Here is a 13,390-nt window from a genome sequence, read left to right as displayed (position 1 = left end):
AAAATAAACTTTACAAAGTTCTGCATATAAACTCTCAACATTTCTAGTTCTGAGAGTTTTATCCATATGTGAAGCATCTACTAACTTTTAGTTCAGTGGAAAGATCTTCTCAAATTTTGAATGCTATTTTTATAAACATTTAAAAATATAAAGATTGAAAATAGATGAACCAAACAAATCCTTTCAATAGCTCATCTTCCATGGCAGCTGACTGGAGAAGGAGTGGAGAATGTGACCTCTTTAAAACCATATGGCTTCATTCTTCTTATCCTACTACTAGCGTAGTCTTATATTTATAAAATGCCAAATATCCACATGGGGAGTACAAAATTGATTAATATAAAAACACCAAAGAGCTAGACATTCTAATAACACATACAAAAATAGATGATGTATGGTTTATACTTTTTACTTAGAAATAATTGTGTTAAGGAACTTTATTTAATAAGAAAGACACTATTCTCATTTTGATCTAAGATGTAGTGAGAAAAATTAACTGATAGCCTCTCTTACATATGGAAAGGATTTAGGATTTTATTCATTTTATACAGGAAGAGAAACTGGAGTCTCATTTACAAAACCTGTCCACTCTTATGGCACCAACATACAAGAAACTTGCACCTGATGCATATAATAATCAGGTAAGTTTATAAAAAAATCATTGACAATGACTGGAACAGTTTACTTATTACTGATGACCTACCTACTTCCAAAATTATTTTTGAAGCAATGATTTTCCTTTATTTTTCTAATTTTTCCTCTTCCCAATTAGAGAACCCACAGTGTTCTGTTTCTGGTACATAAGAATTATATCATCCAAAAGAGCATATTTTTGGTCTTTTAATCTGTAAAGATAATGAGCTTTTAAGTCTCACAAGCTGTTCTATCCACTAATCTTATTTTCATATCTCTTCTGTAATCAGACTTTGGTGGTTAATTAAAATTATGTGGCGCAAACTATAGGTTCTAACCACCTATTAACTTTTCACATATATGTCTATATATATTAAGCTGTGAGTGTACTGCTTTGTAAGTGTACATAGAAATGTCCAAAAATGTCAGATTTTGCTGGATTCTCTTCTTTTTAATTGGCCTTGGCTCCATGAACCAAGCAAAAACATCTTTTTCCTATTTTTTTGGGTGTCTTGTAGACTGTACCTATTTGGAAGGCTAGGTGATTTGTTCAGAAATGCTCATGAAGGGGAAAAAAAACACTGTGAAGTCTTCCCTGTCATTATAACATCAACAACAGGAGCATTAAATGGATATAAGCTAGATATCATATTTAATATATGTTATATATATTAAATATATACATATTTATGTTATAAACTAAATATTTAGTCACTGTGGACATAAAGGTAAGCAATGTAGGGTTTCTGTCTTTAAGCAATTCCTTCTTTAGAGGAGACAGAGATATGTAAAATAGCAATTATAGAATAATATGTTAACAGCTGAAATAGAGGTATGCACATTTCTGAAGGAACAAAAAAGTTCTCCCTGAAAGTAGAGAATTAAGAATTAAGGTCACAAATGGCCTTGGAGACCATATAAAAATCTTTGAACTTGACCCTGTACTTAAGAAGGCTACCATTGGGGTATTTTAAGTGTGTGTTGGGGGCAGAGGAAGGTGATTTAATTTATAAAGAACACTGCATCAAAAACTAATGATGTGCAATTGCAGGGTCATAGGGTAGCTCTATATTTAATTTCTTGAGGACTCTCCACACTGTTTTCCAAAGTGGCTGCACCAACTTGCATTCCCACCAACAGTGTAAGAGGGTTCCCCTTTCTCCACATCCTCTCCAACACATATTGTTTACAGTCTTGTTAATTTTAGCCATTCTAACTGGTATAAGGTGGATTCTCAATGTGGTTTTGATGTGAATCTCCCTGATGGCTAGTGATAATGAACATTTTTTTCATGTGTCTGTTAGCCATTTGTATGTCTTCTTTGGAGAAGTGTCTGTTCATGTCTTTTGCCCATTTTTTGACATGATTATGTTTTGTGTGTGTTGACTTTGAGGAGTTCTTTATAGATGTTGGATATCAGCCCTTTGTCTGTACTGTCATTTGTAAATATCTTCTCCCATTCTGTGGGTTGTCTCTTTGTTTTGTTGACTGTTTCCTTTGCTGTGCAGAAGCTTTTGATCTTGATGAAGTCCCAAAAGTTCATCTTCACTTTTATTTCCTTTGTCTTTGGAGACATATCTTGAAAGAAGTTGCTGTGGCCTATGTGGAAGAGGTTACTGCCTATGTTCTCCTCTAGGATTCTGATGGATTCCTGCCTCATGTTGAGGTCTTTTATCCATTTCAAGTTTATCTTTGTGTATAGTGTAAGAGAATGGTTGAGTTTCATTCTTCTACACATAGCTGTCCAATTTTCCCAGCACCATTTAATGAAGAGACTGTCTTTTTTTCCACTGTATATGTGTCTGTTTTTATCCCAGTGCCATGCTGTCTTGGTGATCACAGCTTTGTAGTTAAAAAAACACAAAAACAAAAACTAATTATGTATTGTATGGTGACTACCATGACACAATAAAAAAAAGAACTAATGAAGTACGATGTGGTGACATAACATAATACAAAAAAGTGTAAAATCAATAAATATAGTTCTCCCAACAAGCCAAATTAAAATACAACGTACATTAACATAAGATTAAATCGGAGAAGTAAGCTAGTGTAGTCATTGAGCAAGAGATTTTAAAGTCCTAAATTAAAGAGATGGCAGTAGTGATAGAATAAAGAAAATAAAGTGTGTGAAATATTTGAGGTAGAACTTACAGAACTTAGTGACCGATTGGATTTGAGGATAAGCAAAAGGGGGAGGTTCAGGATTCACCAAATTTCTGGCTTGGACAGATGGTTCTCTTTAGAATTTGGAGTCAATGAGGAAAAGTAAGTTTGGGGGCAAAAAGGGGAAATGATACATTTCATTTTGGACAACTATGTTTGACATAATTCTGGAATAATTGGATAGAAAATCAGGAGAAAAATCCAAACTAGCACTGTAGATTTGAGACTTGTCAAAATGCAAGTAGTTGAAACTGAATACATAGGAGTGAATACAGTTTTTCAAAGTGGAGATTATAAAGAGAAGGGGCTACTAATGGCATTCTGGAATACATGGACATTTTAGGAGTGGAAGATGAGAAACCAGTAAAGTAAATGCTGGGGGTAGGCACAATATAGTAAAAGAAGTTAAAGATTTAAGGGAAAGAGAGAGACTGATAGATGGAGGAAAGCTGGAAGTGATGAAAATAGCCAGAGAGGAGTACACAGCAGTAGGGGGTACAGGGAAGTATGAAGAAGAGTGTGTTTAGCAAACAGTTGTCATTTAATGACATTAAAGACTAAAGGGATTAGATTAGTTTACATAGCAGAGACAGATGGGGAGACCAATACTAATTTAATGATTTAGCTACTCTTGTTTCAATTATGGACTTTTAACACTTTCCTCAAACCTCAACTCTTTCTTTTTTAAGTGGGAGCAAAAGAGGCAAATTAAATAATGATGATCTGTTTATAAAGTTGTTTCATGTCACAACTTAGGTTTTTAGAAATGTATATGTTGTCTATGAAAAATATTTTAGATGCTGTTAATAGTAGTTGGATTAATACTGTTATTTTACAACCTTATCTACTTTGGTAAGTATCACAGAAAAATATATGGAATGCTTTGGTACTGTTGTAAAATGATTCTGAGTGAGAAACACAATATATCAAGCTATAAAAAGAAAATGAATAAAGTCTATGTTGCTAGATTTCAAGTTTGACCATTTTCTGTTGAATAAATTTTTTTTATAGGTGCTATTAATCAAATGGCTTTAGCGGGGAAAGAGGACAGAATAACAAAACATTAATGTTCTTTTCACTCTACTCCTTTTATTTTTATTATAGATGGTGTCATACACATGTGATTTTCTAAGCATTGATATTCTACCCAGTTACATTATGTTTCGAGTATTTTATGCATTACCTAAACCTAGAATATCCAAAATACAACAGTACCCCAAATTTTAGTTATAACAAGATGATTAGATATGACTCGTTAGGTGTGTTTCAGTATTTGTATATGAATAAACGTACTGAAAAATGGGCAGTTTCATTTAAGCAAGATGAATAAGCTCTAGAGATCTGCTTTGCAACATGTGTACCTACAGTCAACAATAATGTATTGGACACTTAAAACTTTGTTTAATGGTCGAACTCATGTTATGCATTCTTACCATAAAATATAAATGTGTGCACATAATGGGATATTACTCAGCCATCAAAAAGAATGAAATCTTGCCATTTGCAGTGATGTGAATGGAGCTAGAGTATATTAGGCTAAGCAAAATAAGTCAGAGAAAGACAAATACCTTATGTTTTCACTCGTATGTGGAGTTTAAAAAACAAAACAGATAAACATATGGGAAGGGAAAAAAAAGAGAGAAGCAAACCATAAGAGACTCTTAACTATAGAGAACAAACAGGGTTGATGGAAGAAAGTGGGTGGGCAATGTACTAAATGGGTGATGGGTATTAAGGAGGGCACTTGTGATGAGCACTGGATGTTATATGTTATATGTAAGTGATGAATCATTAAATTCTACTCCTGAAACCAATTTTACCATCTATGTTAACTACAATTTAAATAAAAAATTGAAAAGGAAAAAAAATTAAAAATTTAAATGCATACATATACTCATACATTAAAAAAAAATACGTAAAAAATAGATGTAAGATCTACCTAAATTAAATCAGTCAATAGCTGTGAATGGATAAGGTGTTTTCTGTATTGCATGGTAGTTCCTATTAGTAATGTTCATCGATATGTTTTAATATGGTTTAGAGATCTAAAACATAGCCTTGTGATCTTTCCACACAGTACAGGGGAAGACCTGTTAAATTTATGGATGCTGTCAAAACCTACCATTTGATTTTTATCTCCTCCCCCAACTGAATATATTATCCTCATTTCTCATTTCTAAATGCTCTTCCCTGGCTTTGTTCCTTGATTTTGTAAAGTTTCATTTCTAAAGTTAAACTTCTCATCAGAGAAAAATGTAAGAAAAAAAGAGGAGAAACATCTTTTAAGTACTGAAAGAGAAAAAAACTGTCAACCTAGAAATCTCTCCCCAGTAAAAACAACTCTCAAAAGTAAAAGCAAAATCAAGTACATGAAATTCTTGGGCATAAAAATTTGACATTTGACAAAAATGTACAAGACCTGTGCACTGAAAACTACAAACTTGCTGAAATTTAAAAAGACCCAAACTGGAAAGAAGTACTGTGTTTATGGATCACAGGACTAAATATTTTTAAAATGTCAGTTTTCCCCAAGTCAATCAGTACCTTATCTGTCAAAACATTGCCAAGTGTTTTGAAGAAATTGATATTCTAAAATATAGAGAGAGAAATGCAAAGGATTTAGAATAGAGAATTTTCAAAAAGATCAGAATTTGATGATTTCTACTCCCTGATTTTAAGATTACTAAAGATCCATATTTACTAGTAATCAAGATAGTGATATTGGCATATACACACATACCTCCCAACACACCATTATATACCAAAAGATCAGAGTTTTGTGTCATTCCATTGTATTTCCAGATATAAAATATGCAACATTTTTTTAAAGTTCTTAATAGCCAAAATACTAAGGAATCTTTTTGACCTTTTCAGTGCACAGGTCTTACACTTTTTTCTCAAATGTATGCCTGAGAATTTCAGATGCCTAAGTATATCCCCATTCACACACATGCTTTTATTTTTCAGATTGAATATGAACACAGAGCACCAGAGTGCCGACTGGGTCTGAAGGAAGGCCGGCCATTCTCAGGGGTCACTGCATGTTTGGACTTCTGTGCTCACGCCCACAGGGACTTACACAACATGCAGAATGGCAGCACATTGGTAAGTGGGGGCACAGAACAGGTTTGCAGCACATCCTATGAAACAGTGGAAAGCTGGAAGTTAGAAGCATGTGATTAGAGTAATATGTTCTCTGCAGGTGTCATTGCACAAGTGTTTTCATGAATGAGTTGCTGTTGCAAAGGTGACCATATTTGGCATATCTAGTTCTCTCATAATGGGTTGGCATATTATTGGAAATCTGCTGACAAGCACAGGAAAATCATGGAAATACTGATGCTAACTAAACCAGTGACTGTGCATTGCCAGCTACCATTAGCTACCAAAAGTCTTCAAAATTCAGTGTCAGGTATCTGGTAGGTTATAATCAGTATAGTAAAAAACCATATACAAGCCAAGGCACCAGTCCACCTTGCAGAGAGAAGAGCAAATGAAACATGCATCATCTGTGGCACAGTAACTACTGTAGAAAATTCAAAGTACAAAAGAGCCCACTATAACTACATAGTATAGTGGGTGAAGTGGATTGGGCTGTATAATTGGAGGTTTTGGTAAATGGAGAAAATGAATATGGGCGTGGCCTTGCATGGAGAGAGAGAAACCAGAGTGGAGATAAAGATTGAAAAATTTCAAGTGAAGAAATTATAAACTAATCCACCTAGTGAGTCATCAACATGGATATAATAATGTAGTTGAGAAATATGACCAATGAGACTTGAGTTGAAAAATAGAATACAGAGAGCAAAGTCATAGTCTAGGGTAGAGAAGAACCCAGGGAGGTGGTTAGCAATAGTGGAAGTAATTCACGGAACCTGGTATGAAGTTTTTGAGAGGCAGAAAAGGTATTGGTTTAATGGTTTAAACAGAGGTCAGAAGGTCTTTTTTTATTAGAGGAAAGATAGTAAATATTTTAGGCTTACATAATATCCTAGACCACATTCTTTATTTTGGGGTTTTTTTTTAATTAAAAATGCAAAAAACACTCAGTTCACTGGCCATGCAGAAACCGGCTGTGAGACAGTTTGGCTTGCAGACTTCTGACCCAGGAGGGCCAACAATGAGGCTTATCATCCACAATATCTGAAATCATCATTAATCATGTGTTGAACACTTGCTCACTATTAGAAGGCTAGGCTAGATTTGGGGAAGAAGAAATAAATGATAATCAGAGCCATAATAGGTCTAAACATAGCCATGTTTCTCTAGCAAGGTGATGGAGAGAAGACAGAGATGATTAGGGTTCCACGTAAAGGGGACTTTGCGTCTAACAGGTCATGGTTTTCACGAGGTAGAAAGAAAAGCAACACTAGGTAAGAAGAATGGAGTAGGGACAAACATGTGAGAAAAGGTGATAGGTGCTCAAAAGACGTGGATTTGGAAGACTTATGTACAGGAAGTGAAAACCTCGTTTTAGTCCCATCTCATGTTAAATTTATCTGTCAGGGTAAGTCTGTTATGTTCACATTCCTTTCAAGAGTATCTTCCAGTAATTTTATTTTACCTGTACTTTAAATGACTATGATCACATTGTTTTCTGCATCAGCCAAAAACACGAATTACTAAAAGCTAGTATGTTACAGCCAACAAATAACCTCTCATCAACACCAAGAGGATTGTGGCTAACAAAAAAGAAAAAGTACCATTAAATTAGCAAAGCAAGAGTAGACTTTTCCCCTTTTTGGAACAGCCCCTCGTATGGTACAACAACTTAGAAGAGAAACAAGAGAGGAACAATAGTAAGTTAGTCTTAACGAGTACAGAGACAGAAAGAAGAGGAAGATAGACACAGTGTTGAGTTATATATTCCCTATAGCAACCACATCTTCAATTTCACATTTTTTTTAAGATTTTATTTACTTATTTGAGAGAGAATGAGAGATTGACAGCATGAGAGGGGAGAGGTCAGAGGGAGAAGCAGACTCCCCACCAAACAGGGAGCCTGATGTGGGACTTGATGCCAGGACTCCAGGATCATGACCTGAGCTGGAGGCAGTTGCTTAACCAACTGAGCCACCTAGGGGACCCAATTTTACATTATTTAGATTTCACTTTGGTATTTTGTGGAAATTTCTTAAGCACAATGAAGGAGAGTTAAGAGTCTGGTGTGGGGGGAGATGTGAAATGTCTTTGTGTACAAAAGTATGAGATTAGGTGACTGATAACTAGCAAAACAGGAAATCATTTGGTGGAAGAAACATAGCCTCTTCTTAAAGAGGTTTCACATCTCTTGCATTTATGTTTCAAGTGTGAAAGGTGGGAGACTGCTTCATTTTGGTTCTTCCTAGAATCAGAAATATATGTGAAGAAGAAAGTTACCATGGGTAACAGTTCCTGATAGACTCAAAAAACGAAAAGGGGGAAAAAAAAGTTAACGTGGACTGTCTTTTCCCTGTACCATTTTAATGGCACCTCCCTTAAGAACAGATAAACGTGATTCATGGTAATATGCCTGTCACTGATCTGGTTCAGGAGACCACCACCACAAATCTAAATACTGACAGGGAGAAAGTTACACACACACACAAACACACACACACAATTTCTTTTGGACTGAAACTGAAGCAGTACTGTCTTATTTCCCTACAGGTATGCACCCTCACTAGAGAAGACAATCGAGAAATTGGAGGAAAACCTGAGGATGAGCAGCTGCATGTTCTGCCTCTCTACAAAGTCTCTGATGTGGATGAGTTTGGGAGTGTGGAAGCTCAAGAGAAGAAGAAGCAAAATGGTGCGATTCAGGTGCTGAGTTCTTTTCGGCGGAAAGTCAGGATGTTAGCGGAACCAGTCAAGACGTGCCGACAAAGGAAACTAGAAGCCAAGAAAGCTGCAGCTGAAAAGCTTTCCTCTCTGGAGAACAGCGCAAATAAGAATGAAAAGGAAAAGTCAGCCTCATCTCGTACAAAACAGACTGAAAATGCAAGCCAGGCGAAACAGTTGGCAGGTAACTTTAACGTAAAGCATTGCGCACCTGTGTTATCTAAAACTTATGTTAGAAATGAGTATCGGTAATTTCAGACGATTATATTCAATCATGGTCTTAGTTTTGTACCAAAATCTTCTCTGAAGTCCCAAGGACCAGGCTTTGCTCTTGGAGATGGTAATGAGATATGGCACCCTGAACCCCAGCTTAATGGAGAAGTTTGGGTTCTGTTCTATAATAGATGGCAGTTTTATGATAGGCAGGTAATATGATGAAATTAGGGTTAATCTAGCAGCGACAGGGGGGCAGATTAGAGGCTGAGGAGCTATGAGTTTGGAGATTGATGCAATAAACCAAGCTTGAGTTTGGGTGGTAGCAATGAAGATATAGCAAAAATGATGGAAGCAAATGCTCCTAAAATGATTCTCAATTCATGGATGACCAAACACTGGAACGAAGACAAAAGAAAAATTTAAGGTTGATTTCAACATTTTAAGCCTAGGTAACTAAAACAGTACTATTTGTTGAAATAAGAAGTTTGAAAATAGGAATTATGGGGAAGGGGCAGGAGAAGATTGTCAAAGCCCCTTGCTTTTGTCTTCAATTAATTTCTACAAAAAGCCATACCATGTAATGTCCATATCCACATCTTACAGATGGCATTGGCCTGGCCATTAACAAAAGAAAAAGGCTTATTTTTTAAGTTTAGTCTACTAGTTTGCTTAGAGCCAACCATCTTCACCAAGTCAAATTCCCCTACCAATTCATCTCAAAACCTAGAGAAACTAAGTAATTTAGAATATGCTAAAGATTCTCAACAAAAATGTGTTGATTGGCTGACTTACACTAAGAGAAGTAAATCCTATTCACTCCTTAATCTCTCCTTTAAGTTAGCTGCAAAGTATAATCAGAACTCTGCTTCCAGTCTTTTCTAACTGGTCTCTGTAATAATCATTTCAGCTTAGGACTGCCATTACAGCTCCATTTATTTGTTCTTTTCTTATATAGAGATTTTTAAGTGAGGTCATGAAACAGATATATGACAAAATTTTCACTTACAAAGCTGAAAATTAAAGTTTTATTGACAACTCTGTAGATAGGGTTTGCCAATTATATAAGATATGCTTGGGGTATTTCAGTGAATGTCATTCTTTTTCTAATAGCGTTGCTGAACAAATTTGTCTTCTGTAACAAATTTTATGCTACTTCCAACTATTTAACAAATTTTATTGCACACCAGGCAATGGAGAAATAAAGTAAAATAAGACCTGGGCCCTTCCTTCAAGGAACTCCTTTGCACCAGCAGGAGAAGAGGACTAAAAATGCATAATTACCATACATTATGACGCATTTTTCTATCTCACTGATGTCTGCAGTGGGTATTATACATGCACTAGGAGATGAGGTCAAAGCAGGCTTCCTTGAGGAAGGGAGGACTATGCCCAGGAAGGGCAGGGAGGTGGGATGGAGGGAGATGGGCACTTCAGGGAGACCGTGGCATCGTCAGATGCACAGAAGCTGCAGAAAACATGATGCTCTCAGTGAAACAGCTTGTGGATTTTTGTGACGTTTTTCTTCACTTACCAAATTGTACTGTTGTAGAGATCTGCTGTTTTATCTAATGCTTTAAACAAAAAATCACACCGGACAATGATCAGAACCCTGACTTTGCTCTTATCCTTGTTTAATGGGTATTGCATTAAACTTAGCGGGGTTCTCCAATCCATTTAAGCATCCTTGCTAGCTTCTGTAAAATAATAACTGGTCACATGTGTGTGCTTTCTCCTCTCCTGTCCACAGAGCTTTTGCGACTTTCAGGACCAGTCATGCAGCAGCCCCAGCAGCCCCCGCCCCCACCCCCACCCCCGCCGCTGCAGAAGCAACCTCCACAGCCACAGAAGCAGCAACCCCAGCACCCGCCCCAGCATCACCCAGTGACGAATAACCCTCAGTCAGAGCCCGTCAACTCCTACTCTTCCTCTGGATCTGCCAACCTGTACATGAGACGGCCCAATCCAGTGATCCAGGCTTACCCGAGCTCTTCACACACTTCAGATGTTTATGGGGGTGCCAGCCCTATGAACCTCTATTCCACACCATCCCAAGCTACAGGTTCATATTTGAATTCTTCTAATCCCATGAATCCCTACACTGGGCTTCTCAACCAGAATAACCAATATCCATCCTATCAGTGCAATGGAAATGTATCGGTGGATAACTGCTCCCCGTATCTGGGTTCCTATTCTCCCCAGTCTCAGCCCATGGATCTATACAGGTATCCAAACCAAGACCCTCTCTCTAAACTAAATTTACCACCCATCCATACACTTTACCAGCCGAGGTTCGGAAATAGCCAGAATTTTTCTTCTAAGTACTTAGGTTATGGAAACCAAACTATGCAGGGAGATGCCTTCAGCAGTTGTACCCTTAAAACAAATGTACACCATGTAGGGACATTTCCTCCTTATTCCACTCATGAGATGGATGGCCACTTCATGGGCGCCGCCTCTAGATTACCACCCAATCTGAGCAATCCAAACATAGACTATAAGAACGGTGAGCATCCCCCATCTTCTCATATAATCCGTAACTACGGCGCCGCTCCAGGCATGTTCAACAGCTCTCTCCATGCCCTGCACCTCCAAAACAAGGAAAATGACATGCTTGCCCACACAGCTAATGGGTTCTCTAAGATGCTTCCAGGTCTTAGCCATGATAGAACCGCTTCTGTCCAAGAAGGCTTACACAAATTACAGGAGGCTGGTAACCAGGAAAAGCAGCCATCTGCCACCGAGGACAATGATGAAGTCTGGTCAGACAGTGAGCAGAGCTTTCTAGATCCTGACATTGGGGGAGTGGCTGTGGCTCCAACTCACGGGTCAATTCTCATTGAGTGTGCCAAGCGCGAGCTTCACGCCACCACCCCTTTAAAGAATCCCAATAGGAATCACCCCACCAGGATCTCTCTTGTCTTTTACCAGCATAAGAGCATGAATGAGCCAAAACATGGCTTGGCGCTCTGGGAAGCCAAAATGGCTGAAAAAGCCCGAGAGAAAGAGGAAGAGTGTGAGAAGTATGGCCCGGACTATGTGCCTCAGAAAACCCACGGCAAAAAAGTGAAACGGGAACCCACTGAGCCGCATGAACCTTCCGAGCCCACTTACCTGCGCTTTATCAAGTCCCTTGCTGAAAGGACCATGTCCGTGACCACAGACTCCACAGTAACTACATCTCCATATGCCTTCACTCGGGTCACAGGGCCTTACAACAGATACATATGATGTCACCCCTTGTGGTGGGTACCTCATTTGAAAAGACCACAACCAACCTGTCCGTAGTATGGTTCTCATGACAGGGGCAGTGGGGAAAGGATACAGGATTCATGACAAATGTGGTGGGAGGAACCTCAGCTCACCAGCAAAAGAAGAGGTCATCCTACCATAGCACTTAGTTTCCACTGACTCCTAAGTGGCCGCAGATGGCATCTAGGCAAAAAGACCAAAGCATTCTATGCAAAAAGAAGGTGGGGAAGAAAGTGTTCCACAATTTACATTTTTAAACACTGGTTCTATTATTGGACGAGATGATATGTAAATGTGATTTTTTTCCCCCTTAGAACTCTAAACATCTGTGACCACTTTTAATAATACCAAGTTTGCATAGTCATGGAACACAAGTCAAACAAGTACTGTAGTATTACAGTGGCAGGAATTTTAAAATACCATCTGGTGCTGAATATACAATGTACTGAAATACTGGAATTATGGCTTTTTAACATGCAGTTTTTACTGTAATCTTAATATTAACTTTTATTTATCAAAATAGCTACAGGAAGCATAAATGAATAGAGAGCAAAACACTGAATTTGTTCGGATGTTCTAAGAAATGGTGCTAAGAAAATGGTGTCTTTAACAATTGAAAATTTAATGCCTTTATATCATCAAGATGCTATCAGTGTACTCCAATGCCCTTGAATAATAGGGGTACCTTTTCATTCAAGTTTTTAGCATAATTACCTATTCTTACACGAGGTTGTTTTTTTTTTTTTTTAATGTGGACATTTAAAGGCCTCTGGATTTTGCTCATCCAGTGAAGTCCTTGTAGGACAATAAACGTATATATGTACATATATGTATACACATATGTATATGTGCACACACGTATATGTATAAATATTTTAAATGGTGTTTTAGAAGCACTTTGTCTACCTAAGCTTTGACAACTTGAACAATGCTAAGGTACTGAGACGTTTAAAAAAAAAAAAAAAGTTTACTTTCATTTTAGAATGCAAAGTTGATTTTTTTTTTTTAAGGAAACAAGGAAAGCTTTTAAAATATTTTTGCTTTTAGCCATGCATCTGCTGATGAGCAATGTGTCCATTTTTAATACAGCCAGTTAAATCCGCAACGGGGCTTACTGGATTCAAGGGAATACATTAATCAACAACACGTGTTTTCTGGTGCTCATCTCACATGCTATACTGTAAAACAGTTTTATAAAACATTGTATGACAAGTTCATTGCTCAAATATGTAGTTTTAGGAATTTTCTCTTAACTGCAGGTAATTATTAACGACATGCTACAGATTTAACAAAGCTAGTTCACTTA

At 37.3% G+C, this 13,390-nt stretch overlaps 1 protein-coding gene across 1 annotated transcript in view; it reads left to right on the top strand.

Annotated features, from left to right (window-relative positions):
* Positions 1-12,835, top strand: part of LOC111153570 (tet methylcytosine dioxygenase 2) — a 136,551-nt gene extending 123,716 nt beyond the window's left edge. The window contains exons 8-11 of the mRNA XM_022512681.1: positions 552-641; positions 5,767-5,904; positions 8,449-8,803; positions 10,583-12,835. Coding sequence (XP_022368389.1) covers positions 552-641; positions 5,767-5,904; positions 8,449-8,803; positions 10,583-12,063 — 2,064 coding nt within the window. The 3' untranslated portion in view covers positions 12,064-12,835. The remainder of the gene's footprint in view (positions 1-551; positions 642-5,766; positions 5,905-8,448; positions 8,804-10,582) is intronic.
* Positions 12,836-13,390: the final 555 nt, after the last annotated feature.

This window comes from Enhydra lutris, unplaced genomic scaffold (assembly GCF_002288905.1).
Source record: "Enhydra lutris kenyoni isolate GAN:26980312 unplaced genomic scaffold, ASM228890v2 scaffoldscaffold3, whole genome shotgun sequence".
Lineage (NCBI taxonomy): Eukaryota > Metazoa > Chordata > Mammalia > Carnivora > Mustelidae > Enhydra > Enhydra lutris.
This window is presented reverse-complemented; position numbering and strand designations above follow the sequence as displayed.